The sequence below is a fragment of the Eulemur rufifrons genome, chromosome 7 (genome assembly GCF_041146395.1).
Source record: "Eulemur rufifrons isolate Redbay chromosome 7, OSU_ERuf_1, whole genome shotgun sequence".
In the NCBI taxonomy this organism is placed as follows: domain Eukaryota; kingdom Metazoa; phylum Chordata; class Mammalia; order Primates; family Lemuridae; genus Eulemur; species Eulemur rufifrons.
Window position 1 is genome coordinate 181,952,742 of NC_090989.1, and position 26,428 is coordinate 181,979,169.

Consider the following 26,428-nt stretch of genomic DNA (forward strand, 5'->3'; position numbering starts at 1 on the left):
GTAAAGGACTCTATTGCAAAGTCTTGCACTAATACCCAGTGGTTCAGCCACTCTGACTTCCTACAACACATTATCAATTTTTCCCATAGGATATTTATTTACATACTGATTCTCCCAGCCACTTAACAAATATTTATAGGGTGTCTACTACACGTTACCCTGTGTACTAGATCCAGGACGTTCAGTTGTAAGACATACACTGTCACGGCCCTCAGAGACGCTAACATTCCATGTGATAAGACAACTAACAAGAAAACAAATAAAACTTCTAGATTGTGTTTAGTAGGAAGAAATAAAATGGCTGCAGGAAAAGAGACTGAGAGGGAGATCCACTTTAGAAAGTGAGCCAGGAAAGATCTGTAAGAAAAAAGTACTGCTGTGTTGAAGTCCTGAGGGTGAGAAGGTGGCAGCTAGGTCCAGACGAAGGGGAATGAATTCAAGGCAGGCAGAATAGCAAGTGCAACAGCCCTGTGGTAGGATGGCATTTCACATACTCTAGGAACTTGAAAAAGGTCCCTGTGACTAGAGTTCACTGAAGGGTAGAAAAATCAGAACGAAATAGTAGGCGATAGAGGCCTTTGAAAAAAAGAAAAAGCTAGATCTGTTAGACCACATAGGTTCTAGAAAGCAATTTATTCAGAATACGTAAGCCAGGAGAGTGATGTAACCTGATTTAAAATTTAAAAGATGCTCTGGCCACTGACTGAAGAATGGATCTGAGGGTAAGGGTAGAAATAGACAGAACAATTAGGAGGCTGGTTTAAGAGACTAAGGGAGAGCAGAGGAGATGGAAAGAAGTGGACATATTTGAAATATACAGGAGAAATTTAAAAGACATTTTCCTTGAATGCACCATCTGTGTACATTTTTTCATTTCTTAGAATAGCCTCTAGGCCAGGCTGTCTGTCTTATATTCATCTTTGTATTTTCCTGTTCCTTTTCTGGTAATCATGTTGAAAACAAGGTTCTCTAAAAATCCCTCCTGTTCCAGACTTTGTGTCTGTCAACAAAAGCATTTTCTTCCTTGCAAAAAGTAGATGTTAATCTCTATTGTGGGGCCTGAGACATACCATCCACATTTGCTCTTCTGCCAAAGTCACACTGAGTTGTAGAATATTGAAGTTTTTTTAAGTTCAATTCTTGTATCTCATTAAAAATATATTGGCTGTCATATTTCAGAAATAAATATGCTTAATAATACCTCATTTAATTTAATCTGCTCATTTACCAAAAAACGCTTTCAATGAAAAGACATAAATTGATTAATCAAGGGATTTTTTTTCTTATTCATCATTAGCAGTTTTAAGACTAATGCTGACCTATAATAAGCCTTCCCTTTGCATAATGTGATTAGAGCTACCAAAAAGAGAGAAATGGTCACAACCTATCTAATATCTATAATAGTTATTCCAACTGAATCTTGAGATCATTTTAGCAAGAAAAGTAGTAAAATTACTAAACAAGTCACACATCTCAATTATGTTTATGCATATGTGGACAAACATCCTAAATAAAGATGAGACTGTCGATTGATATAGCCATGATTTATAGTTTGAAAGATGACAGAATGACAGAAATAATTTGCAATGAGTCATATGAAATAAACTTTACCATTTTTGCTTCATTTATTTTGATTTCAGAATTACCATTTCTGAAGATGGAAACCTCAGAATCATCAATGTGACTAAATCAGATGCTGGAAGTTACACATGTATAGCCACTAACCATTTTGGAACTGCTAGCAGTACTGGAAACTTGGTAGTAAAAGGTAAAGGCCAACCTAAAGAACTCATATATCAATATATGTGTCCTCATTTCTAATAATGTAATCTTCAGAAGAGGCATTATTCGTATTAATACATACAGATATCACTGTGTTGCTAAATTAATTCATCACAGCAAACATGATATGATTAATAATTCTTGGGGAAGTGTTGGCAATGAATATGATTGAAAGGCTATCTTATTTCAGAATCTTCCAATACAATTTTTAGAATTACAGCCGTTGTATCTACTGTAGTATTGTAACTAATGTTATCTTCAATCCTTTAATTAAATTTCTTTCAAGTCTCTATAGATTTGAAATTCATGTCTAGGAACACTGTATTAACAAATTAAAAACGCACAACTCAAGTGCTATTTTTAGCAAACATTGTTTAAACAGTGACATTAGTGATTTTTAAAAGAGCTGCCCCTGTTATTCAGAGATATGGATATGGCTTGTTATGCTAATAAAAGGTTTTGATCACCTCTGTGCTTTGCCTTAGTCACCCAGCCAACCCTGTCGATTTTAAGGAAATAAAATTTCCACATACTGTACGAGCCTGGGTGCTTTATAGTTTATAACAGAAAGTCCTTTATGCTCTTAGAGCAGCACATGATGTGAAACTATTCCAACATCCTCGGTTGGGCTGGAAGTACTAAGTAACAATTGTGAAGGATGAGATCTTAATTTACATTTCATTTGCATTTCTATTACTTTATATTTTGCCCTGTCATAGGATTTTTGAGTTAGAAGGATCTTTGACAATGATTTGACTGAAGAAAATGAGGCTCAGGTTGGTGACTTTCTCAAAGTCACCAGTAGCAGAAGAGGGAATTGAACCCAGGAATCCTGATTCTGAGTTCTCCTTGGATCTTTACATGGCACCAGGAAATTTTTTTTACCCATTTTTCCTATTTCTGCATAATGGACACAGATGGGTCATAACATATTATTTCCATTTTGCCCATTTGTATCTCCCTCTGTGATATCAGATGGCCTAAGGCTGTGGTCCCCAACCCCAGCCACAGTCCATTACTGGTCCATGCCCTGTCAGGAAACGGGCTGCGTAGCATCCTCTGAGCTGTGCACCACACCCCACCCACTCCATGACACCCCACCCCTCCCATCCCCCGTCCGTGGAAAAATTGTCTTCCGTGAAACCATTCCCTGGTGCCAAAAAGGTTGGGGACCAAAAAGAATAATTACCTCTATTTTAATTTAAAGAAGAAAGCTAAAAGTCACCTAATTATATACTTCAGGGTCAGTGGAAGTTGGAAATGTACTATCATTTTGGGAAGTCTTTTTTATCATAAACCTATTTGTCTGCACAGATAGAAAATTGGAAGTCCAAGTGTTGGAACCAAATCTATGTTTAGATTGATTCCAACTATTTCAGTCCATTAATTACTTCCTCAGAGCAATAGCATCAGTGTATGACCATGTGTCTACTCTGTTTCACAGGGCAAAGGAAAAAGAAATTAAATAATATTTTAAAACACAATTCTCACTAGAGGTCTTTGCTAGTATGTGGCTGTCTCAGCTACAAAAGGAAATTTAGTGATCAAATAGGACTGAGAGAGATCCCAAGGTGTCAGAGCTGGTTAGTGTCAGAGCTGAGACTTGTTATAGATTATTTGCAAGTTATGGAGATACAAGAGAATATTAGGCAGCCATTTTAAATCATGATTAAAGGGCAGGGATTAGAATCAGAGAGATGTGGGTTTGAATCTCATTGCTCCCACTTACTAGCTCTGTGACCTTGGACAAGGTGATTAGCCTGTGTGGGGACAATAGCAGTGCCAAGCTCATCGGATTGTTTTGTTGACTGTGATAATTCACATTAAGTGATTAGCATTGGTGTCTGGCACCTAAGAAATATTAGTAGCTGTTTTGTTATTGTTGTTTATATTTTAATAAAATGTCTATGCATATATTCTAAATCATAATGAAATGAACATTTATGAAGTTGTCACACCAATAGAATAGTTAGCAAAGAGAAATGAGCCTACTACAAAGAAATGACTAAGAGCGTGAAAGATTATAAACACCTAAACCCTAGAAACCATAAGTACGCTGTTCTTAATTGCTGAAAGTGGAGTATTTTCTCGTGTAGGAACAAGTTATGTCCTGTGTTTCATTATCATAAGCATTGGCTTCCTTGGCTCTCAAGAGAGTTGGCAGAAAGGAGTCTTCTACTTCCCACCAGAGTTCATACCGCAGTGACAGCACCAGCCCCAGGACAAAACCATTCCCAACCAACCGTGCAGTTCCCTGCTGCTCGTCTCATACTGAGTCATGGTGCAAAGCTTACACATATACCCGGGATGAAATATGTTAGGGTCACCTTATTTGCTGTGTGGATATAGATATTGCTGAGATAGTAACTTCTACCTATTTTAACAAACTAAATAATTTATTTCTTGCCTTCTAGTAAAATGTGAACAGTGCCTCCTCAAGTATAGTAAGAGATAATTTTAGGAAGTTTACAGTTAAACTTTTCTTTTTTAATTTGATTATTTGTATATCTCAAAGTATTAGGAAAACACTAGTTTTACATTAATGGCAATGATAAAAACAATCTTTTTTTATGTCAGCTTATTATGGGGGTACAAAGAGTGTTTATAGCAGCACAATTCACAATTGCAAAGATGTGGAAACAACCCAAATGCCCAATACATGAGTGAATTAGTAAAATGTGGTACATGTATACCATGGAGTATTACTCAGCTATAAGAAATAATGGTGATATAGAATCTCTTTTGTTCTCCTGGAAAGAGTTGGAATCCATTCTACTAAGTGAAGTATCCCAAGAATGGAAAAACAATCTTTTAAAATATACTTAAGAAGTGAGTCAGCGTAGAGAAAAGTGTTGTCTGCACTGTTGCAGGAGAATATGCAAAAGAAATCGTAAGGATGGTGTGTGAATGGCTGCAGCTGGGAAACATGACTTGAGGACAATTTTCAGGAGAGTTTTAGTGGACTGAAATGGAAAGGATTTATAGGGACATGTGACAGAATTAGTATGTCATGCCTCTGCTGGCTGCATGTTTTTTGAGGCACATGAAACACTTCACAAACTGAAATTTCCTGATAGATGAGAGAAAGGACTAGGACTGAGGGCAGGAAGTACCTGGTCCAACACGAAAAGAGGAAGGCAGAGGTGCATGGGTGTGAGCCAGGGGTCAAGGCATTGGGCGCCCAGGTGGTCCGATTGCCAGGCAGGACTCATTTGTTCCAAAGCAGAGTCCCCTCTGGGCGGGACTCCGGGTGCTCAGCTGGGGTCAGCTTCCCCACAGAGGTCCTCTGATTCTTATTCTCTTTTTCTAGGTGAGGTGGGGAAAAAACAGAAATGTGAGCTTTATCTGGCCAATATGTTCATAGAAGTTAACACTCCTATTACTTTGGGGAAGGTCAGAAGAGATTTGGGAGCTCGTTTATCTCCCAGTGCGCTTGGTTCCGAGTCCCATTAGCATTAATGGGAAGTACGTGTGTGAACAGAAGGGACACCACACCACACCGCTAGGTCTCCGCGAAGGACATTAACATAAACTGAGAAATGCAATTTAGAAATCCGCCCCATAAAGCACGATACAGGCAGGGAAAACCATTCTGAACTCCACATGAACTGTGCCAAGTACCGAATCCTACATTGAAATGCTTGAGCCCTGTACCTTTAATGCAAATGAAACAGTTTGGCCAGAAATGTGACTGAGCGCTGTATTTTAATTCAATTTTGAGATCTACAAAGGGACTAATTTATCAAAGAAGGTGTTCTCTAACCTTAAAATGTGCTTGTATTCATTTCTACCTCCTCGTGTGTCTGGGATTAAAACGCCGTGAAGGTCAGGCATCAGAACACATCTTTCCCAACCTTTTTACGATAATTCTATCATTAACCACGCTTTTAAAATCCAATTCTCTTTCTCCCCACCCCTGCCCCCGTGTTTTGAAAGAGGCTGAGATAGTGTCAAACACAGGGTCAGCAAGTAAAAGAGAAGAAGGAGGGGACCAATCCACTACACCACACACAGGAGGTTTAAAATAAATCTCTGGCAAGTAACCATCAAATGGATAAATATTCAGATTATGCATGAGCCGGCTCCCAAACTGCAGAATTCTGACAGGTGCCCAGGGGGCTCTTGATTATCATCCCATCATCTGAATTTCTAAATTTTACCGATTTTATTTTTCAAGCTACTTTTAATATATTTGGGATTTGGTTTGCTGTTTAAAATTAAGCAAGAACAGTTCTCAAGTCAAACCCCCAAATCCTAACAGAAAGCATAACATCTGACCTTTAAACAACGATGTGCTGTAGCGATTATTGACATCATTAAGAACTCCATGGAAGACAGGATGCATTTAAATGCAATATTGTACTTACTGATTCATTTTTATCTCTATGGCAGAGTTAAAGGCAGGCCATTTTGCATGATGCAATGTCTTTGCTGTACAGTTTTATATGACATATATTCTTAAGTAGCAGGCTCAGAGAAGAGCAACTTAGAGTATGTGTCTTGCATGTAGTTCAACAAGATAACTATGGTAACAGCAGCCCAAGTCCTATTGCTCCCCTCCAGGACTGAAAATGTAGGGCTTTAAGCTATGTATCCTGTTACCACAGCTCTCCTGCTGAACTACATTCAAAATAACCCCGAGTAACTCTGAGGCTGGTGGTTCCAGACTATACTTTGAGAAACTCTGTACTACACCAAAGAACTTTGTATGTGTCACCTGGCAAATGAAAGTTCAATGGAGTGCTTAATAGAAATGCAGATCTCCTGACCTCACCCCAAACCTGAGAAATCTAATTCTGCAGGGATAAGACCTGGAAAAAACTACATTTTAAATAAATACCCCAGTTGATCCTCATGCACATCAGAGTTAGAGAACATTTCATTTTCAGGAGTTTTCAAACTATGACCTGTGGACCAAATCCACCTAGCTGCCAGTTTTGCGTACCCCAGAAGCTAAGAATGGCTTTCACATATTAACTGGTTAGGGGGGAAAATCAAAAGAGCAATAATATTTTCAGACATGTAAACATTTCATGAAATTCATATTTCAGTGTCCAGAAATAAAGTTTTGTTGTAACCGAGCCATGTCATTTGTTTACATATTAACTATTGTTGTTTTTGCCCTGCGACAGCAGAGTTGAGTTGTTACAAGAGAGACTGTACAGTGTGAAATACCTAAATATAATATCCTCACCTTTGCTTCTTGAACCAGAAAAGTTTTAAATATTTACTATTATACCCTTTACAAAAAAAAACCAAAACAAAACAGTACTTGTCTCTTCTTTTGACAACTTTTCTTCTTCCTTAGATCTTCAAAATTCATTCTCAGATGTAGTCTAGTCAGGCTATACGCAACATTTCTTGCACTTCATGCTGATGCTGCCTGCTGGAAATTTCACATATCCTTGAGTCTGATTATTAGCTGAAATTGGTAGGGAGATTTCTTTCCCAGGACCTTAGCCTCTTCCTAGAATCCAAAGGGCTGACCTCAGATCTTAGATATAAGTTGGAAATCCAGAGGAGAGGCAACAGATCGTTGATTGAGAGAGAGGATGAAAATAACTTGGCAGACACTGGAACAATGTATTCAATTTGATTTTCCAGGATTTGGGGACTCCCCACATTGCTGGAACCAGAGTAGTAGGCCAGGAAGATCCTCAAGTATGAAACATGACAACTGCGATTTTTCAAAACACTGCTCACTTCCCATACCTCCCACTGTTGCCAGCCTTAATCGGCTGAACTGTTCTACCTTTACCTTATACACTTCTCAGGCTACATTATGTTTTCTTCTTTTGCAGTTGCCCATATAACATTTTAGCCTAATTTCATTTGGATTTTTAAAAAGTTCTTTTTATTCTTCTATTTATTTAAATTTCTAAATTCAGTACACAGAATTACTTTTATTTATGTATTTATTTATTTATTTTTGAGACAGAGTCTCACTCTGTTCCCTGGGCTAGAGTGCCGTGGCGTCAGCCTAGCTCACAGCAACCTCAAACTCCTGGGCTCAAGCAATCCAACTGCCTCAGCCTCCAGAGTAGCTGGGACTACAGGCATGTGCCACCATGCCCAGCTAATTTTTCTGTATATATATTTTAGCTGTCCATATAATTTATTTCTATTTTTAGTAGAGACAGGGTCTCGCTCTTGCTCAGGTGGGTCTCGAACTCCTGAGCTCAAACAATCCGCCCACCTCGGCCTCCCAGAGTGCTAGGATTACAGGCGTGAGCCACCACACACGGCCCAGAATTACTTTTATAACAAGAAAAAATAAATTTGTACTTTAAATAGCTTTGATAGAAAAGAGGTCTTTAGTAGGATTTAACTAAGATCACATATACTCCCAAGAAGAAATTATTTTGCATTTCCATTCTCCACCCCTGCAAACGGAAGATGCTCCTGTGGTTTACAGAACATTAAATTGTTTCCTTCATTGCTCGAACTAGTGCTCATTGTTCATCCCATAAAAAGTTTATGTTTAGAAGAAAAGATTTCCTCAAATATATATATATGTATATATATAATACACATATATATTAAGCATAAAGGAAATTTTCTTATGAGCACTAAAGATTGTCTACAGCATTACTATTGTGCACTATATAAAATTCTTCGGTTTTAACTGTACGATGTTGGGAAATATCAACTTTTCCATGCATAGCATGACAGGCACAATAATGTAGAATCTTTTCAATTGGAACTTTTCTTGAAAATGAGTTTGAAGCAGCCCACATCTTCTATGTAAAATTATTCAAGGCTTTATCCAGATTTGACTGGGGATCAATCAGAAATCAGGAACCAGCAATGACATTTGGTTGCTAATGCACAACAAAAGCTTTTAACACGGGTGCCTTATAACAGAATACATTTCGACCTAATTAGATGTCTTCCACTGGAACCAATTATTTCTAGGTGATAATTAGGGGTCTTTCTAATAGGATTAACATAAATTCTGACCCAAGGCATCTAGAGTAGGAGGGAAAAGTTTGTTGTTAGAAGTGTTAAATGCTAATTATGATAGGTCTCTTGGTAGAAGGGCAGTGGCCAAAACGTTTCAATACTAGATCCTGTTAGATCTGAGAAGGTCTGCTACATTGGAGCTGGTAACAGTTAAGATAGGAGAATCTTAAAAAAAGGGGGGGGGGTAATTGTGCCTGGTTGGTCTTCCTGTGTTCACAAAGCATGAAATAACCTGAAAATATGGTAAAACAGGGCATAATTATTTCCTCTGACATTCTTGTGGACACTAATGAAGACCACATAGATTTAGCAAATAGTGTGCCTTTAGCAATACCAATCAGGGATAGCATGATTCCCCTTTTGTCCACATTTCTCTGTAAGAGCTCTCTCCCCTTTCGTAATGCTGAGATTTCAGTTTATTAAAGTTACATACTATGACATACTATGACTCCGTCCTGCCCATCACTTCTCCATCCTTGATTTAGAGGGAAGACATCATTCCTTAACAGTTGCATTTCGTGGTGCGCACTCTGTCCTTTCATGGGAAAGCCTCTATGCCAAAGGCAGGCTCTGCATTTTTTCTTTTGGTATGAAAGAAACACTGTGGGCCAAGAAGCTTGTGCAGAAACATCAATCTCATTAGTAATCAGGGAAATGCAATTTAAGCACCACTGTGGTATGATTTTTTTACATATGGGATGGGCAAAAGAGAAACATCTAATAATACATTTTATTGGTGAGCAGGTGAGGAAAAGGATACTCACACACTTTAAGTAGGGATGCAAATTGGAATAGACAGTGTGGAGAGCAAGTAAGATTTACAAAGTGCATTTTCTATGGCCCATCAATTCCATTTCTGGGCACTTAACCTAGAGGAAGTCACACATGTTCCGAGGCAGAAACTGGCAAAGATGGTCATTGTGCTGTTTGCGATGAATAAAAATACACAAGAAAATTAAAGAACAATACATATGGTATTATTTAATTATTCAATATATATAGTATGATTAAATATAAAATTAGTAATGTAAAATAATAACATATAATGTTTAAATCCCAAATATGTGTGCAAACTAAGTACTAACTCATGATAGAATTTGGGGGGAGGAGCCTGAAGTGAGATTACGTGACTTTCACTTTAGCTATATTGGTATTATTCTGTCTGAGTAAATTTTTAATATATATTCATAGGGTAAAAAGCAAGAGGTACATGAAAATGTGTTAAAGACTGCTAATTCCGGAATTGGGAATATGAGTAGATATTGGTACATTTTTGTTGTAGCTTCATCTGTATGGTATCTCAAATTAAAAAGAAAACCTCACGTCAGAATTCTACATAGTCAGATATTGCAGGCAAAGTCGTCCAGACAGTGGATCTGATTTCCTACTTCTCTCCCAGATAGTGTAGAAGAGACACAAACCTTTTAATTGGTGATATTTAACCCATTCAATCGAAATACTTTCTTTTAAGGAAAAAAGCTCTACTGTAGAATGAAATAATGGATTTTTTTGGTAATGAATACTTACTAATCAGAATAAACAAAACAAACAAACAAAAAAGGCAAACAGAACATGACTCTTTGGCTTCATTAAATGTGAAGCACATAATTAATTTCTTTTCCGGCAATTCAAAGAGACTTGTGTTGTACTGATTCAGTTTAATTGAACTTATTACCACAAGCAGATAATAAGAAGTATATTGAAGATATCCATCTGGCTGGCATTGAAAACCTCACATGTTTCATTCTTCATGGCTGTCATAGGCCATACTAATTGCCTCATTTCAGCTGTTTTACAATCAGTATGATTTAGCTATTAATGTGATAAAATCCTTACTGGAGAGGAAGTTGATATTAAAAAGCATAGATCTCTGACCTACCTCTGCTACCATGCTGAACACATCCTCAGCATTATTAAAGTTATATATTTTTGAAATACATAAATAAAAATCCATCTCTTTCTCCTGCATATCTTTTTAGGTTATATCTGTCATCTTACATCTGTCATCTTGCTGTAGAGCTATTCTCCTACTGAAGGAAAGAAATGGTTTATGTTGAGCTCTTGAGTTCATTAAATGTTTAAAGCTCAATGTAGTTTGTTTTCAAACTATGGCTTGTTTTCTCTTTTATAATTTCCAAAGCTGAAGTGGATTTTAAATGACTAATTGTGTAATAAATAAAGAGAAGAGTAAAATTGGGCACTTTTATCTTCTGTTTCTAAATATCTGAATTTCCTGTGGTGTGAGAATGATGCTTTGTCATGTAGACTGATTTTATGTGCACGCAATCTCTCCGAAGCAGAGGAGTTTTTGGAGTGTGTGTATGTGCATGTTTTAAATCATCTGTCTCTTTGTATTTTAGAGGTACTCCCATGGAGGGAGACAACACTTGGTCCCAAATCTGAAAGAGAAGGTTTTGGTCTCTTACAAACCCTGAACCAAAAAGGAGATGTGTCAGAATAATTCATGAGTGACTCTCACCTTCCATTCTTGGCATTTGTTTTCTGCGCCAGAGGCAGGAGGAGTATCATTCTCTCAAAGAAGCAGTTCCACCAAACCATGATTGAATTTCTCTGGCTGTCATAGGCAATCAGATCTAAGAAAACCACCCAAAAGATGTAGGCCTTTAGGTTAAATACAGAATTTGACCAAGATGAAAGCAAGTTAATTAACATTTCCATCATCTCTCTCTGATTTACTTTAGTAAGATCCATTTCTAAAGGTTAAAATGGTTGTCTCTTTTATGTATCCATTTCAGGAGCTGAAAGTATGTTCCTTGTTATGGGAGAGGAAATGTAAGCAGAACATTTAGAGAAACAGTGGCTTTTTACATGGCCTTCTAGCAGGTCTATAATCAGTGTGCAAAAGTGCAAGACATAATTAAGTGAAGATTAGCAACATCTGCTTTGAAGATTTCCCAAGCTAGAAAACATGCTACCTGTCATTTTATTACTTTTGCCCCGTTTCTCTCTCTCTTTCAAAGTAGAACTGCTTATAAATGTAAGCAAAGCTTGGATTCTACCTAGAAACACATCATTCTGTCTTCTCTTCCCTATGTGCTTTCATAGCCTAGCTTGCATCTCTTCTGATATAACATACCTCTGTCTCCATTAGTTCTGTCCACAGCATGGGTAAAACATCTGGTCACTGTGCTATTTGCACCAATACTTCTTGATGTGTAAGCCAAAGGAAAGCAAATCATAATGACCAGTGTAGTTGATGAGGGGACACTCTGATACAGTCCAAATATGAGGGAATAGTCAAAAGGTACAAAAGACATAGCCATTTTCCTCCCTCTGGGCCATTGTCTTAGTTGACTGTAAGATCATTGATGGGTCAACAATATGCTATGCTTTCAAAAAAAAAAAAAAAGAAAGAAAATTAAATCTAGAACATAATAGAGTATCCAAAGCAAGAGAGGGAAAAATCTAAACATCTATTATAGCACTGATGAAAATGTAAGTAGAAGAGAAAAGTGTTTTTGTTTTCAGATAGATATTAAAATTTGAAATCGGCTTAAAGAGTGACAACTGGGATGATGACAGGAGGAAAAGCTCAGGAAACTGAGGCTGGGTAAGCCAAGGAAGAAGAGACTTACAGAGAGTGGAAGGGGAGGGAGGGTCAGTGTTTTCAAATATTTAAAAAGCTTTCAAACTCTATGTGACGTCAGAGGGCAGTACCAAAAGAGATGGGTGGTGACTATCGGAGCAGAGGATATTATTTGTGTTCATTAAAAGGAAAAAGTTTCAAACAATTAGGCCATGAAAATGAAACCAGTGATATTTCCATGATTGGCGGTATTCATTGACTAGACATCTAATCTATTCTGGGGAAATATTGCGGAAAGAATCCATGAATCCGATGGGATTGTGTGGTCTGAGTGGCCTGTATGGATTATTTTGTTTTCATCTTAGCATTCTCAGGGCCTACCCTGAATAAACCCGTATGTTCCTTTCAACTCCAAAATTTTATCATTTATGATTTTATGGTTTTGAAAACTTATTTCTACCCTAGTGTTTTTCTACCCCTGAGCAAAATCATGCCCTTAGGTTGAGTGCTGTCATGTTGACTTTGTTTTCTTATTGTAGACTCTTTCATTTTTTTTTTCTTCCAGCATGAATTTATCCATAATCAGCAAGGCAGTATGAGTTGAAAAGGTTATTCTGCTAATTTTGAGTAATATATTCTCAAATAATGTATTCTTAAAATAGAATCCAATAAAAGGATCTCTTTTCTATTTAATCATATGCTGTGGTTTGAAGGAGTTCGATAAACAACATCCCTGTTCAATTCCTGAGTTTTGTATCAGTTGAGAAGTCAATAAAGGTAGTCGGGCAAATGGTAATCAAATGTCAGGTTTGCTACTGGTACAACTGACAGAGGAGAATGTGGCTTAGGGTCATAGCAATAGTGGGCTTCCTAATACTGAACCCCAAATTATGCAGACTTGTACCACTGTACAACCTCAGGTCTCTCTCACCATAAAACTTATGGAATAGAGGATCAACCCAATATGTGTGCTTCCTTCATCCTTCCAGGAGAAAGAATGGCACTGAGTCAAAAATTTCTTATTACTTTTTCCCAGAATGACCATCACATAAGGCATGAGTAAGGGGAGGAGAAAGGATAGGTGTGTTAGGAAACATCGGGTATGTTTAAATGTCAGCTATAGATGAAACTGGTAGTTCTCACAGCTAACTTGACTTGAACCCACAGGCTTATATTGTTTGGCTGTCATAGTGTTTAAAATTTGTGAATTGGAATGCCTTTAGACAGGGGGCATGCATTCTCTAAATTGACCCCAGACCTCATTATTCCTTAATGTCTTATATCTCTAAATCACACATTTATGATACTGCCAGGTCCTCTATGAGCACTTGACATGTTGTATTAAGTGAATCTTATTGCTCTGTGGAATACGCCTGCCTTTGATTATTTCCAATTTTTAAATTATTAAGTAGCTGTAAATTGACCATGTTGGGGACATGAGAAGAAGAAGACTGGAAAAAGGGATGTTTCGGGTCTATTTATAATTCTGTGCTTGGATCTGTACTGAATCTGCATTTCGCTCCTGTGTCTGTACCGAAGGTTATCAGTGCGAAAGAAACTCAGTTATCTGAACAGACATGGTCTTCTCAGGAACAGTCAGTGGTTAATTGGGACAAGAAAACACAAGTCATTATCTTTGAGAAATCTCAAGCAAATGAGGCAGGTTGTCACCTTTTACCAGAAACAAATTAGTCCTCTCTTTAAAAAGACTCTGCTCTCTCCAGCTGCTGATTGGGAATTCCTGTCAACTGCCAAAGAAATAGGGAGAGTGTGGATTAATGGTACTACAATAGTGGTCATGAAACACCCATCAACCCATTTTCTTATTTTTATGAATATTTCTAATTGATTTGACTAATTTGTTTGAATGACAAAATTTGTGCTAAGCTTCAGTTTCAGAAAACAGTGCCATTTCAGCCAAGATTGTTAGTGTACCTATATGTTTCAGAAAAGTTCTGTGTATAAAGGAAAGCCATAAATTATAGACAAAATAGTTCTTTCTCTTGGCTAATTTACCTTCACGGACTCCCTGCCAGCTAGGGAGGTATATAGTTCAGTTTTAGCACAAGAAAGAGAGAGAGAGGAAAGTAATAAAATAGTAGATAACATGCTGGGTTATAAAGGTTGTGAATAGTATAAAACTTGAGAAGGTATGACCTACTTTTTCTAAAATTTGTGGATATGGGGAATGCTTGCAGTCTAGTGGAAAGAACAGTTGAACTGAGGTCTTGTACACCTGGGTTCTGGTCCCCAGACTCTAGTTTTCACACCTGTAAAATGAAGATCCTTTAATAGAGACAGTTAAGGCGTCTTCTAGTTGTAAAGTCCTATGATTTGATTTAAAAAAAATAAAAAAAGCACTTTGTTGAAAGAAAGCATTAAAGCATTCTAATTTTGAATTTCTTTGTCACTGGAAAACAAAAAATCTATCTGGAGATACTCTGACAGAGGCTCGCACCCAAAGAAAGTGAGATGAAATCTGTGCAGGAAATTTGCATGGTATGAACATTTATTTTACACGAATTCAGGTTATGATACCGAAGGAAGCAGAGAGATGTTACAATTTGAATAGTGTGGGTAGTTTCTCCAGCCAGTCTATCTATGAGTGATCTTCAGATAAGGATCTGAAAGGACACTGGACTCAGTTTGCCTCAATCCTCGTGTACCTCTTAAAATGTGATCATCTTGCCACACTGAATAGAAATGACGACATGTAGATTTTATACAATATGGACACCAAACATGAGCCAGCTGCTTCAACTGCTTCACAGCCAAAGAAGGAGCTAGAGAGAAAACTGCCTCATTTGAACAGCATATTGACTCCAAGGTGGTGCCTTACTGAGATTTGTAAGGGCAATTATCAGTATATAAAGTTTTTGTTTTACATACTGACTTTACAACTGAGCCTCATGTAGATATATCAGAAGGCAATGAAAACTTGTACATGACTGTTCAGAGAAGCATTATTCACAATAGCCAAAAGTGGAAATAGCCCAAATGTCCATAAGTTGATGAATAGATAGACCAAATGTGGTATATCCATAAAATGGACTATTATTCTTTCATAAAAGGAAATGAAGTACTGAAATGTGCTAATGATGCATGGATGAAGCTTGAAAGCATGATGCTAAATGAAAGAAACCAGACACAAAAGGGCCCATATTGTATGATCCTGTCTATATGAAATGCCAAGAAGAAACAAATATATAGAAACAGAAAGTAGATTAGTCGTTGGCAGGGGATTCAGAGAGGGGAGAATTGGGGCAGACTCCTAATGGTTACAGGGCTTCTTTTTGGGATAATGGAAATACTCTGGAATCAGATAGTAGTTATGGTAGCATTAAAAAAAAAACAAAACACTGAATTGTATACTTAAAAAGGATTAATTTTATGTGATATGTATAATATCTCAATTTAAAAAAAGGAAAAAATAAGTAATGATCTATTTTGCACACTAAAAAAAAAAAAAGAAAAGGAGATAATGGAGCAAATTTACCAGCTGTGGTCTCCAGGAACCATATAATTCCTAGAGCTGCACATGTCCCTAGGGATCACCAGCTTTATGGCTTCAGTTACTGTGGTGTTTCTCTTGATCCTGCTTCTACTGTGATAACAACCCTCAACTCTACTCCTAGAAAATATTGCTATAGAATATTGCCCCCATCGGTCTTCTGTCCACCATAGCTCTACAGAACCTTGGCACCTTCCTCTTTATTTCTGTGACACCGTGCCAGATATTAAGAGCATAGTAACTGGACAGAGAAGGTCTCCAGTCGATCCAACATAGTCCTTCTGTTCTCTTTTCTTCTAAAACGTTATAGGAGGAAGAATACAGGCTTTCGAGATAGACCAGTCAGGTTCAAATTTCAACATTACCACTTACAAAGTGAAACTTGTAAAATGAATACAACGGTATCTATTTCATAGTATAGTTGGGGAGACTAAATTATATTGTGTTTTTATATTAATGAGCACATATAAACACTCAAATAGTTATTGCCTTCTTTTTCTCTGACTACTGTTCACAGTCCAGCAATGGAGAGCTCCAGCAGCTGGCCAAATGGCCATACGTTACAAACATCTTGTCAATGCCACTGCATACTTGGTTTCCCAAATAAAACCTTCTAGACCCACTGGGGCAGTAGTCCTGCCTCTGTAAGTCTTCAGAGCTCTGCTGGGTAGCCCCACCCCTACAGCTTTGGGTGGAGGCTGCCTGGCCTGTTGGAAGCAAGGTGGTGGTTCTCCTTTGGAAACCCAGAAGACAGCCCTGATGATCTCTGAATTGCCTTCAGGATCATTCTTCCCATGTCTTGAAGAATAGCACACATTCACAGCCAGATAAGTCTATGGACCTGTTCTATAAAATCCAAAATTTCTAACAGCCTTCCTTCATTTCTTCCCACCTCCTTCCCCTCAGTTCAAACTGTCAGTTTTCCTGCTGGAGTGGCTAAGTCAGTCTGTGGTTCATACCCAGACTAATCTCCTTATCCAAAGGTCCCTTGGCCACAATCTCAGTGTTTTCTTTAGAAAATGCTTTCTCATTTGTTTTGCAATATGCATAGACTGAGGATTTTCCACATCTTTTATGCTTAATAATTCTGTTTCCTAGTCATATCCTCCTTCTTTCAATTTACTATAAGCAGTCGGGAGTAACCAAGCTACTTTAACACTTTGCTTAGAAATCTCCTCAGTTAAATATCCAGTTTCATCACTTGCAAGTTTTACCTTCCAAAAAGTACTAGAACACAAACACAGTTCAGCCAAGTTCTTTGCCACTCTCCCAACTTAAGCAACAGAAATTTATTTCTCACAGTTCTGGAGACTAGATAGAGTCCACGATCAGAGCATTGGCAGACCCAGTGTCTGGTGAGGGCACACTTCTTGGTTTGGAAATGGCTATCTTCTCACTGCATGCTTACATGGCAGGAAGAAAGTTCACTAGCTCTCTGACCTCTTCTCATAAGGGCACTAATTCCATTCAGGAGGGCTCCACCCTCATGACCTAATTACTGCCCAAAGCCCCCACCTCCTAATACCATCACATTGGGATTAAGGTTTCAACATATCAATTCTGGGGGGACCCAAACATTTTAGTCTATTGCCCTCTATCACAGGACCCTATTCATTTCTTCCATAACACTTCTGTAATGTAAACATATTTTTTGTTTTTGCTTACTTGCACATCATGTCACTCTAAGTAAAATGAAAGCTTCATGAAGATCAGAACTGTTGACCTGTACCCATGGTCTTTAGCACATATGTTGTACACACTAGGTGCTCTGTAACTGAATGAATGAAAGAATGAATGAATATATCAAAAGACCATATAACCAGGTCTCCTTTTGCAATGTGTTGGAATCATGCTGTCAGAGCTGATTCATAGATTGCCCCAACTAGAAGGTCCCTTTGACACCCTTGGAAGAGATGTCTCTCTCTTCTAGCCTCTCCTTTTTGCAGAAGAGACTAAGGAATGGGAAATTTCATTTCCAAGCTAAGGCCCAATAGTTTTGCCCTTTCTACTGTACCACACTGTCTCACAGAGGAGCTCAGAAAATTCTTATTATTAAAGAAATTGCTGAGCAAATTGGTAAGTAGCAGACCAGGAAAAATAGAGGTCCTCAACAGTGTCCTCTACCATAATGGGCTTTGATATCTGACAGGCTCGGTCTCAAATAACAACTCCGACCCTCTTAGCAATTCTACAGCCTGGGACAAATTAGAAGTTTCAGTTTTTTCCTGTATAAAATGGGAAATGTTAACTGTGATAAGAATTAGAATTCTCTATGTAAACCACCTAACAGTACCTGGAGGTTAGTAGGTACCATTAACTGATAATCAATATCACTCTGTCTGTATTCCTTTCACTCCTGCCCCCCATCACCTCCACCGCCACTTACCTAAGAGCAATGTCTCAAAGTGCTGAACTTTGTGTTTTGCTGTAGTTCCATAAAAATTTGCCAAACAGTGTTTTTGTAGCCGCACTGAGGTCTAAGAGATTAGTCATTCTCTTCTCAGAAAAAGTAAATCATTACTGTATATCTATTTCTTATATTTATGTTGTTTACTATTGTGCATTTATTATAAAACCCACAAATCAATGCTCTCAGCAGGCAAAACTGTTCAAACCTGCAGCCTGTACTGTTTTTGTACTAGGTCTTTGACAAACCAGTATCCACCTGCCCTGAATTCTGTTTTTTGTGGGACGGTGGCTTGGGCAACTGGAGTCTGTGATTGATTTCTGAGTCACTTGTACTTTATCAAGGAGCAGATATGATTTCTCATGTATCTGATTAACCTTCTCTGTAAGATTGCCATCGTTTCTGTAATGCCAGTGGATTATTCTGTGCTTGGAAAGATGTATATCAGCTCATTTTAATCAATAGCCTACAAAAGGTGTCACCTGGCTCTGCCTGTGGTTATCTATAACGTCTGACCCAAAGGGTACTGTCATTTGTCAAATAACCTGGTTTAATTTAAAGCACCTAGGAGATGAAGTTGCCTTTATTTTAAAACAGTATGGAGAACAATACATTAGGTTAATAAAATGCATGCTTCTTTTCTAGGTGCTACCCTATTAAAAAGAGAGAATACCAGTGGGGTAAAACACCCCCTTATCACACAAGACTGGCTTGGTAACCCACATGTTGGCACGGGAGGAAGAGAGGAGTAAGGCATGCAATACGTTCTGTGCCAGCATAGCACAAGGGAGCAATGATGAAGTATCACTGGGCTGTCACAAAATTTTTCATCAAAACTAGAATAAATGGAATGCTGTTGATAGGCTGGAACAACAGAGATAAACCAGGACTGTCTTGGGCTTGACCCTTTTTTTGCAATTTAAGAAACTTCCTTGTAATGTTGAATAACTGGGATGTTTAAGGTTGATGATGCTTGTGTGATGTACTTCTCTTCTAGATTCACCGAGAGAAGTCTTTGGGGATATAAACTAATCACTGCTTATTATTCAGCCATGTAGGAAATGTTGTGTTTCCATATTTGAGAAAATGGGTCTTATGCAGAGACGGGAGGTGTAAATTCTTGGGAAGGATAGTCTTACATCAAGTTTACACAGTTTTCAGTCTGTGCTAAGCTCCTTTGTCATGGTCAGTTTGGGGAAAATGCTAATGCCTCCTACCCAAACTTCTGTTTGGAGATATAGCAAATCAAGCAGAAAAATGCCATTCTCCTAAATGAGTGTTAGGCAACAGAACAAGAAATCTGCCAGGCAGCATATTACCTGGCACGGATGCTCCAAAGAAAACAAACAAATCAGAGTTGGATTTTTTGAGACTAAATAGCTGCAAGCCAAAGAAACAGGATTTACATTGAGAAAACTGTAGGAATCTTATAGAAAGGTTGACAATATCGCCAACTCATTAATATGATGGGCAGGATTAAAATACATAGCGTTTTGGGGCTTCTTAACATGGGCTTTGAAACCTCCCTTCAGTCCTGATTTCACCACTTTCTAAGCTTCAGATTCTGCCTTTGGAAAATGAAAATAATACCCACCTCCTCGAGATTTTATGCATTTGTGTGAGATAACGTTATGAAGAGTACTTAACACATGACCTGACTCAGAGACTCTCTGCAACATAATAGGTCTTTTCCCTTCTAAGGCTGCCCAGTTCTGGAGGCAACTAGCTGTATTGTTGTATTTAAAGAACACCTACAGATCCAAGTTAAAATTTCCCCTCTGCTACTTATTGTGTGAAATCCTGTTTCCTCATCTTTGAAAGAGGGATAACAATAGCTGCCTGACAATGTTTTGTTTTCTCAGTTTTAGTTTTTCCCCACAGTTATATATGGACAAAGAATAAAGAATCAAATAGGTCTAAAAGGCTTAGTATGAGAAACATAAACCCTCTTGCCTCATTTTCTTCCCTTTCCCTAAAGGCAGAAACCACTGTCACCTCTTTGGGCTTTTTTTGGTTTTTTTGTTTGTTTGTTTGTTTTTGCTTGTTTACATTCATTTTCATCTTTCATCTTTTTTTTTTTTTTGCATAGTATCAGAGGGGACAAATGCTTTAATTACATAAATTGCCTTTGCACCACCCAACAAGCATGCCCATCCTGCAGACAGCACGCACCGCATCTGTTAGATGTGAATTTGCCCATCCCCTCCCTTCTCTCACCTGCCTGACACCCTATGAATGTCACTTCCCATTTGTGCACATTAGTGTTGATCAATTAGTACCAATTTAATGGTCAGTACATGTGGTGTTTGTTTTTCCATTCTTGTGATGCTTCGCTTAGAAGAATGGGCTCCAGCTCCATCTGGGATAAAACAATAGGTAGTTCATCTTTTTTTTTTTTTTTTTAATGGCTGAGTAGTAATTGCATGATACACATATACCACATTTTGTTAATCCACTCATGTATTGATGGGCACCTGGGTTGTTTCTACATGTTTGCAATTGTGAATTGTGCTGATATAGACATTCAAGTGCAGATGTCTTTTTTATAGAATGTCTTTTTTTTTCCTTTGGGTAGATACCCAGTAGTGGGATTACCGGATCAAATGGTCCATCTTTCATGTTTAAAAAGATATTGCTATCTCTTGATTCTTCTGTTGTAAGGATTATCTTTTGACCTCTTATTATAGAAAATGAGTTTTTAGCTTTCCTTCACACCCTCCTAATATAAATAAATCACAATTCTGGTTAGATCATTAACCCATGATTCCATAACTATGACTATGCAATGCTGTTTTCAAATGAGGAATGTAGCAAACCATGATTACACTTTCTTATTTATACTTTCTTTCTTTTATATATAATTTTGCTTTACCTAGGATCTTGTTGGGGGCCAGGCACCAAGAGTTAGAGTTGATTAGGGTTGATTGCCTTAAACACTGGGCCATGGTTAGTTTCATCAGAGCAGTGAAGAGAGCCTCCTCCTTTTCTGGGAGGTCAGCCTACAGGAGATCAGCCTTAGACAAGTTAATCTTTACCTCTCAATTATCATGGCTTAAATTTCTAGGAACTCTCTTCTAGACTGGATGTTCCTTATTTGTAACATCCTTTTCTTGTTTATGCATGAATTCAATATCTCATATTTCTCTGAAAATATTAATGATAGAATTTCCTTTTATTTGCTTTGAACGTAATCTTTTATGTTAGAAGCAGTCCTCAGATGTCTATCGATCCTTAGCTGTCAGTCCATATTTAAGAGTGAGGCACTAAAAAGCTAACATGAAGCCATGAACACGTAGATGATGTTTACTGACTATGAGTTCAATATGGCAGAACCATTTCCTTAACTTCCCCAACTCATGTTGGTATTTTAGGTCTTTCCTGTTGGACTGATCACTGCCAACAAAAAGCATATCCAGTCTCCTTCTTGAAGGACACAGGGTTCACTGCCAGTGTCCTGGGAGCCATATTTAGGAAGGAGTGAGACTCTCATCACTCACTATGTGAGCATTTACCAAATCCCTGCTACTCTCAATTCAACCTGGTATTCTTTGGCCCAGAGACCTTCCTCTGTATTATCTGCTTGGAATTTAAGATCCCAGCATACTTCTGGGGTGGGATAGTTAGTCACCCAGCTGTGTGAAATAAGGGAGAGTATCTATGGGCCTAACTGATTCTAAACAATATCCATCCGGTGTTCTATTACCTGCACTTCTGGCAGTATCAGAATTCCTGAATCTCTGAGGCTTATACTTATAAAGTAAGTCAGATTTCTTCTTGTCTTTTCCCTTTGCCAGCTTAGGGGTTAGAGTTTTTTTGTCTCCTAACCAGCTAGTTGTTTCCCAGTATCCCCAGTTTTAATGTAGTAATACCTCCAATCTTTCTCTCTGTCCTTATAGACTTAGGTTTTTATGAAAAAGTTTCCTGTACTACTGTTTAATGAAGTTTTAGAAGGTTCCTAAGACCCATTAGGGTTCTCATAAAGAGGAAATGAGTTAAATTATGGAAAGAAGTCAGCACAGTGCCTGACACATAATTGTAGCGATTATTTTTGTTGCTTTGTTATTATTCTATCCTTCTGAAATCATTCAAGTATATATATTATTTTCAGTCAACTCTATATAGCTGAATAGCATGGACAGGGAGGGCCCTATGAAATTAAGACCTATCTAGTTCACCTTGCTGCTGTTCTTAGGTTACCTATGTAACCATGATCATTTAGACTGAGACTGTGAAAGAAACAGGGAGTGAGTATGAGTGACACCCAGCCACGAACAGGATGAGGATTCTAGCTGTATGTTCCGCATCATGTAAGTATGCCCTCATATTGAAATGCAGATCTCTGTCACTGGTAAGTTCTGCTGACTCCTGTGAAAGAATGAATTGCTCATCTGAAGTTTATATCCCACCTCCCTTCATGTATCACTTGTACAAAGTCACACGCAGCATGCCTCAGGTGACCCCACGGGGTAAGCAATCTCACAGTGTGTGTGAGAATTTGTGCTAATGCTCCAGAAGCAACCCTTAGTCCTTGTGCGATTTCCGGGCTCTGGGGAATTATAAAATAGAAGACACATGGGGAAAACAAAGGTTTGAAAAGATTCTGCGATTTAAAGACAAAGATACCACTTAACTAAGCTTTGCTTAGACCTTTCATGTCCCTTCAATAAAGTATATTTTTGTCTATGCCCAATAAACTACTCGAATAATCCATTAAGATAGCTGTGGAAATCAGCATAGCAAACTATCAGTGAGCTAGTTTAGTTATGCACCGGTTATTAATCTTCTCAGCTCAGGGTCATATTGTCCTGTCTTCAGCATTTTTCACAGTGTCTGATGATGTCCAGAGAGTTAATGGGGGTCCTGGAATGTGGATACAACAAGCATGATGATCCCTTGACTTGATGTTATTCTAGGGATCATCTCCAAACTTTGTGTGTCGCCCTGGCAAACGAGCAAGAAAGCACCTGCGCTATTAATCTGGGTGTCTGTATGCTGTTCTGGCAAAGAAATGCCTATGTGCAATGATAATTTCCTTATGATACTTTTACTGGCAGCAAATTGCTTTGAACATATGTTATCAATTTTAGTAGCTGTCAATTTTGCCTCTTCTTTAGCTTCCTTGTAAAGCTGAGGCAGATTTTGCCATGACTTAGAGACCCACAATATTTCTTTGGAGATTTGTATGGACATTTTTTTCTAAATTTTACTCCCCCACTCCCCAGTCTCTGCATGTTTGGAGAAGTTGTTCTCCTCTGAAACTTCCTGCACTTAAAACACATGGACCCAAGCACAAATAGGTTCAATGATGATGATGATGATGATGATGATGATAGTAAAAATGACAGCTGACTTGTATCAAGCACTTAGAATGTTCATCATATTACATTTGCAGGCATAGGTTTACCACAAATTAAGACAGATTAACTGACTTACAAATCAAGTAACTTTCCTATAATCAGTCAACTAGTAAATGGTAGAGCAAAAATTTGCATACAGATTTTTGTGACTTCAGAGCTCAGTTTCTTTTTTTTTTTTTTTAACAGGTTTTGTCTTTTGTTTTCTATTTTTTTTTTTTTTTGATTACTGGAACAAACCTTATTTTTTTTTATTTCAGGATATCATGGGAGCACAAACATTTTTGTTACATGTTATGACTTTGCCTCCCTCAAGCCAGGATTAGAGGCATGCCCTTCCCCCCATAATGCTCACCGTGTCCATTAGTTGATTTTACCCACCCCCAACCCCTAACCCCCAATGAATATTACTACCATGTGAGCACCTTAGTGTTGATCACTTAGTGCCAATTTGATGGCAAGTACATGTGGTGACATCTGCACTCGAATGTTTATGGCAACAGAATTGACTATTGCAAGGATGTGGAAACAACCCAAGTGCCCATCAATCCATAAGTGGATTAATAAAATATGGTATATGTATACAATGGAACACTACTCAATTACAAAAAACAGTGGTGATCTAGCACCTCTTACATTATCCTGGATAGAGCTTGAGCCCATCCTCTGAAGTGAGGTATCACAAGAATGGAAGAATAAGCACCACATGTACTCACCACCAAATTGGCAGAGCTCAGTTTCTTAACCACTTCTAGTCTGATAGAGCAAACTTCTATTTAGAATCTACACTCTGTAATAGAGTCTAGATGGCAATCTTCAGTTTGGATCTGCATGGTGAAGGTATCTATCTTTACAAGAGATTCTTTTACTCAGGCTTTTTATCTTCAACAAAGTATCAGTTGAGATTATGCAGGGCATTGTTGGCCTTTGTAAGGATTTTGGCATTTACTCTGAGCCAAAAGTGGGAGCATCTTTGCTTCTGCTACACTCTTAGGAACAGCTAACCTTTGTTGACTGCTTATGAGGTGGCAGGCCCTATTCTCAAACCTTTACATTAATTCACTCATTTAGTCCTCAAGATATGAAGGATACATTATTATTACCGTTAAATCTGGGGAAACTGAGGTACTAAGGAAATAAGCAACTTGTCAACATGGGAAATTGTAGAATTAAAATTAAAACTTGAGAACTGTGGCTCCACTGTCCACATTTTTAACCCCTAAATTAAATTGCCTCTTTTAATCCCTAAATTAGACTTCAGGAGTCTAATTTTCTAATATATAATGAAATGTATAATATATATGTTATATAATACATAATGAATATAGAACTTGGAAATGTTTTAAATCCATGTTTTTTGCCTCCTCTTGAGCTGAGCCTTTGTTTCGGGAGCTGGGCTCTGTAAATAACCGAGACATTACTATGTTTGCGAGCCTTTGACAGTAAAGTCTAAAGATTCCTTTTTGGCTTTCCCAGAGCTGCTTCTTGTCATTCTTCTCTTGGATCCTTTTCCTAACCTCATCATGCGGGCTTAGTCTGATTCCCATTTTTTTCCTCTCCTTTCTTATGTCTTGACTCCTGCAAATACCTCTGATTCGAACATATTATGTCATATTCTATCAGAATAAAAAGAGAATTAGGCAAAGCTCATTTATACCTGAACATTGGCAGCCACCCAAACACCTCTTTTACAGTGAATTAGAGTGAACAGTGAGCTACAGGCATACTGAAATGAATAGAAATTAGTAACTTATAGGGCTTTTGAGTCAACCAGACCTGGGATCCAATACCTGTTTTCTCCTTTTAATTACATCTATAGCCTTGGAGAATAGCCTCTCTAAGACAGCCTCAAGGACATCATCTATTACACGATGATAATAATGATACCTATATCATAGACCTGTGAAGTTTAACTGCTAGTGATCCATTCACTCTACAGATATTTACTGAGCACCTATTATGTGTCAGTAACTGTGCTATGTGTAAGGTATCTATGCTGAACAAAAGAGACATGGTCTCCGCCCCCACCATGCTTGTATTCTAATGAGGCCATAAATGCAGGCGTGTAGCCCACATCCTGGCACATGGTAAACACAGCATGTGTATAAGCTGTGCTGATGATAAGGATGATGGTGCTCAACAGTGGTGACAGAGCCATCACAGCCATCGTGACATCATCACCATTTGACCAAAAACTCAAAAGTGTAAATTACAGTCTACAGAAATTAGGCACCAATAGCAAACCTACTTATTCTTTCTTTTTCTACTCATATAAATTATCCACATATAATACAAATAATCACAAAACAATAGGGAAAATTTTTAGTAAACACATTCCCTGAACACCTTGATAAATATATGTTGACCTTAGCTCTTGGTGAGAGTAATAAAGGTAGACATTTGTAACAATTTCTTTTAAACACATACGTTGAATCTTCTGCTGAAAGACAAAGGGTTGACAGAGTTCCAAAACTCATAATGAAAATAACCTCTTCGGACATCAAGGTGAGTGGTTATCTTCACGATTAGCAAACAGCAGAGTTATCTTTTATCATACAACCATACTGCTGCATTTTCTCTGTTCTTGTTTTACCTCCTTTTCTAAACTGTGGTATAATGTTTCTTTCTGAATTTGTCCCCTTTCTCATCAGTTTCACAGTTCATCCTTCTGGGTAGTTTTCCAGTGACATCCTTTCCTTTTGGAATGTGCATTTATGCAGTCTTCCGACTTGAGAAGCCAGAATATTGTTGGTGCATGAAGTGTCTTTGGTGTCTTTGGATTTAGCCGCTAGCTTGAAGCAGCTGGCAATTGAACATAAACTCCTGTACTTGAGCATTCATGCTTGAACCAGAAATGACTTTGT

At 38.0% G+C, this 26,428-nt stretch overlaps 1 protein-coding gene across 1 annotated transcript in view; it reads left to right on the top strand.

Annotated features, from left to right (window-relative positions):
• Positions 1-26,428, top strand: part of CNTN4 (contactin 4) — a 155,419-nt gene that overhangs the window by 86,406 nt on the left and 42,585 nt on the right. Inside the window, exon 5 of the mRNA XM_069473830.1 lies at positions 1,641-1,768. Within this exon, the coding sequence (XP_069329931.1) occupies positions 1,641-1,768 (128 nt within the window). The remainder of the gene's footprint in view (positions 1-1,640; positions 1,769-26,428) is intronic.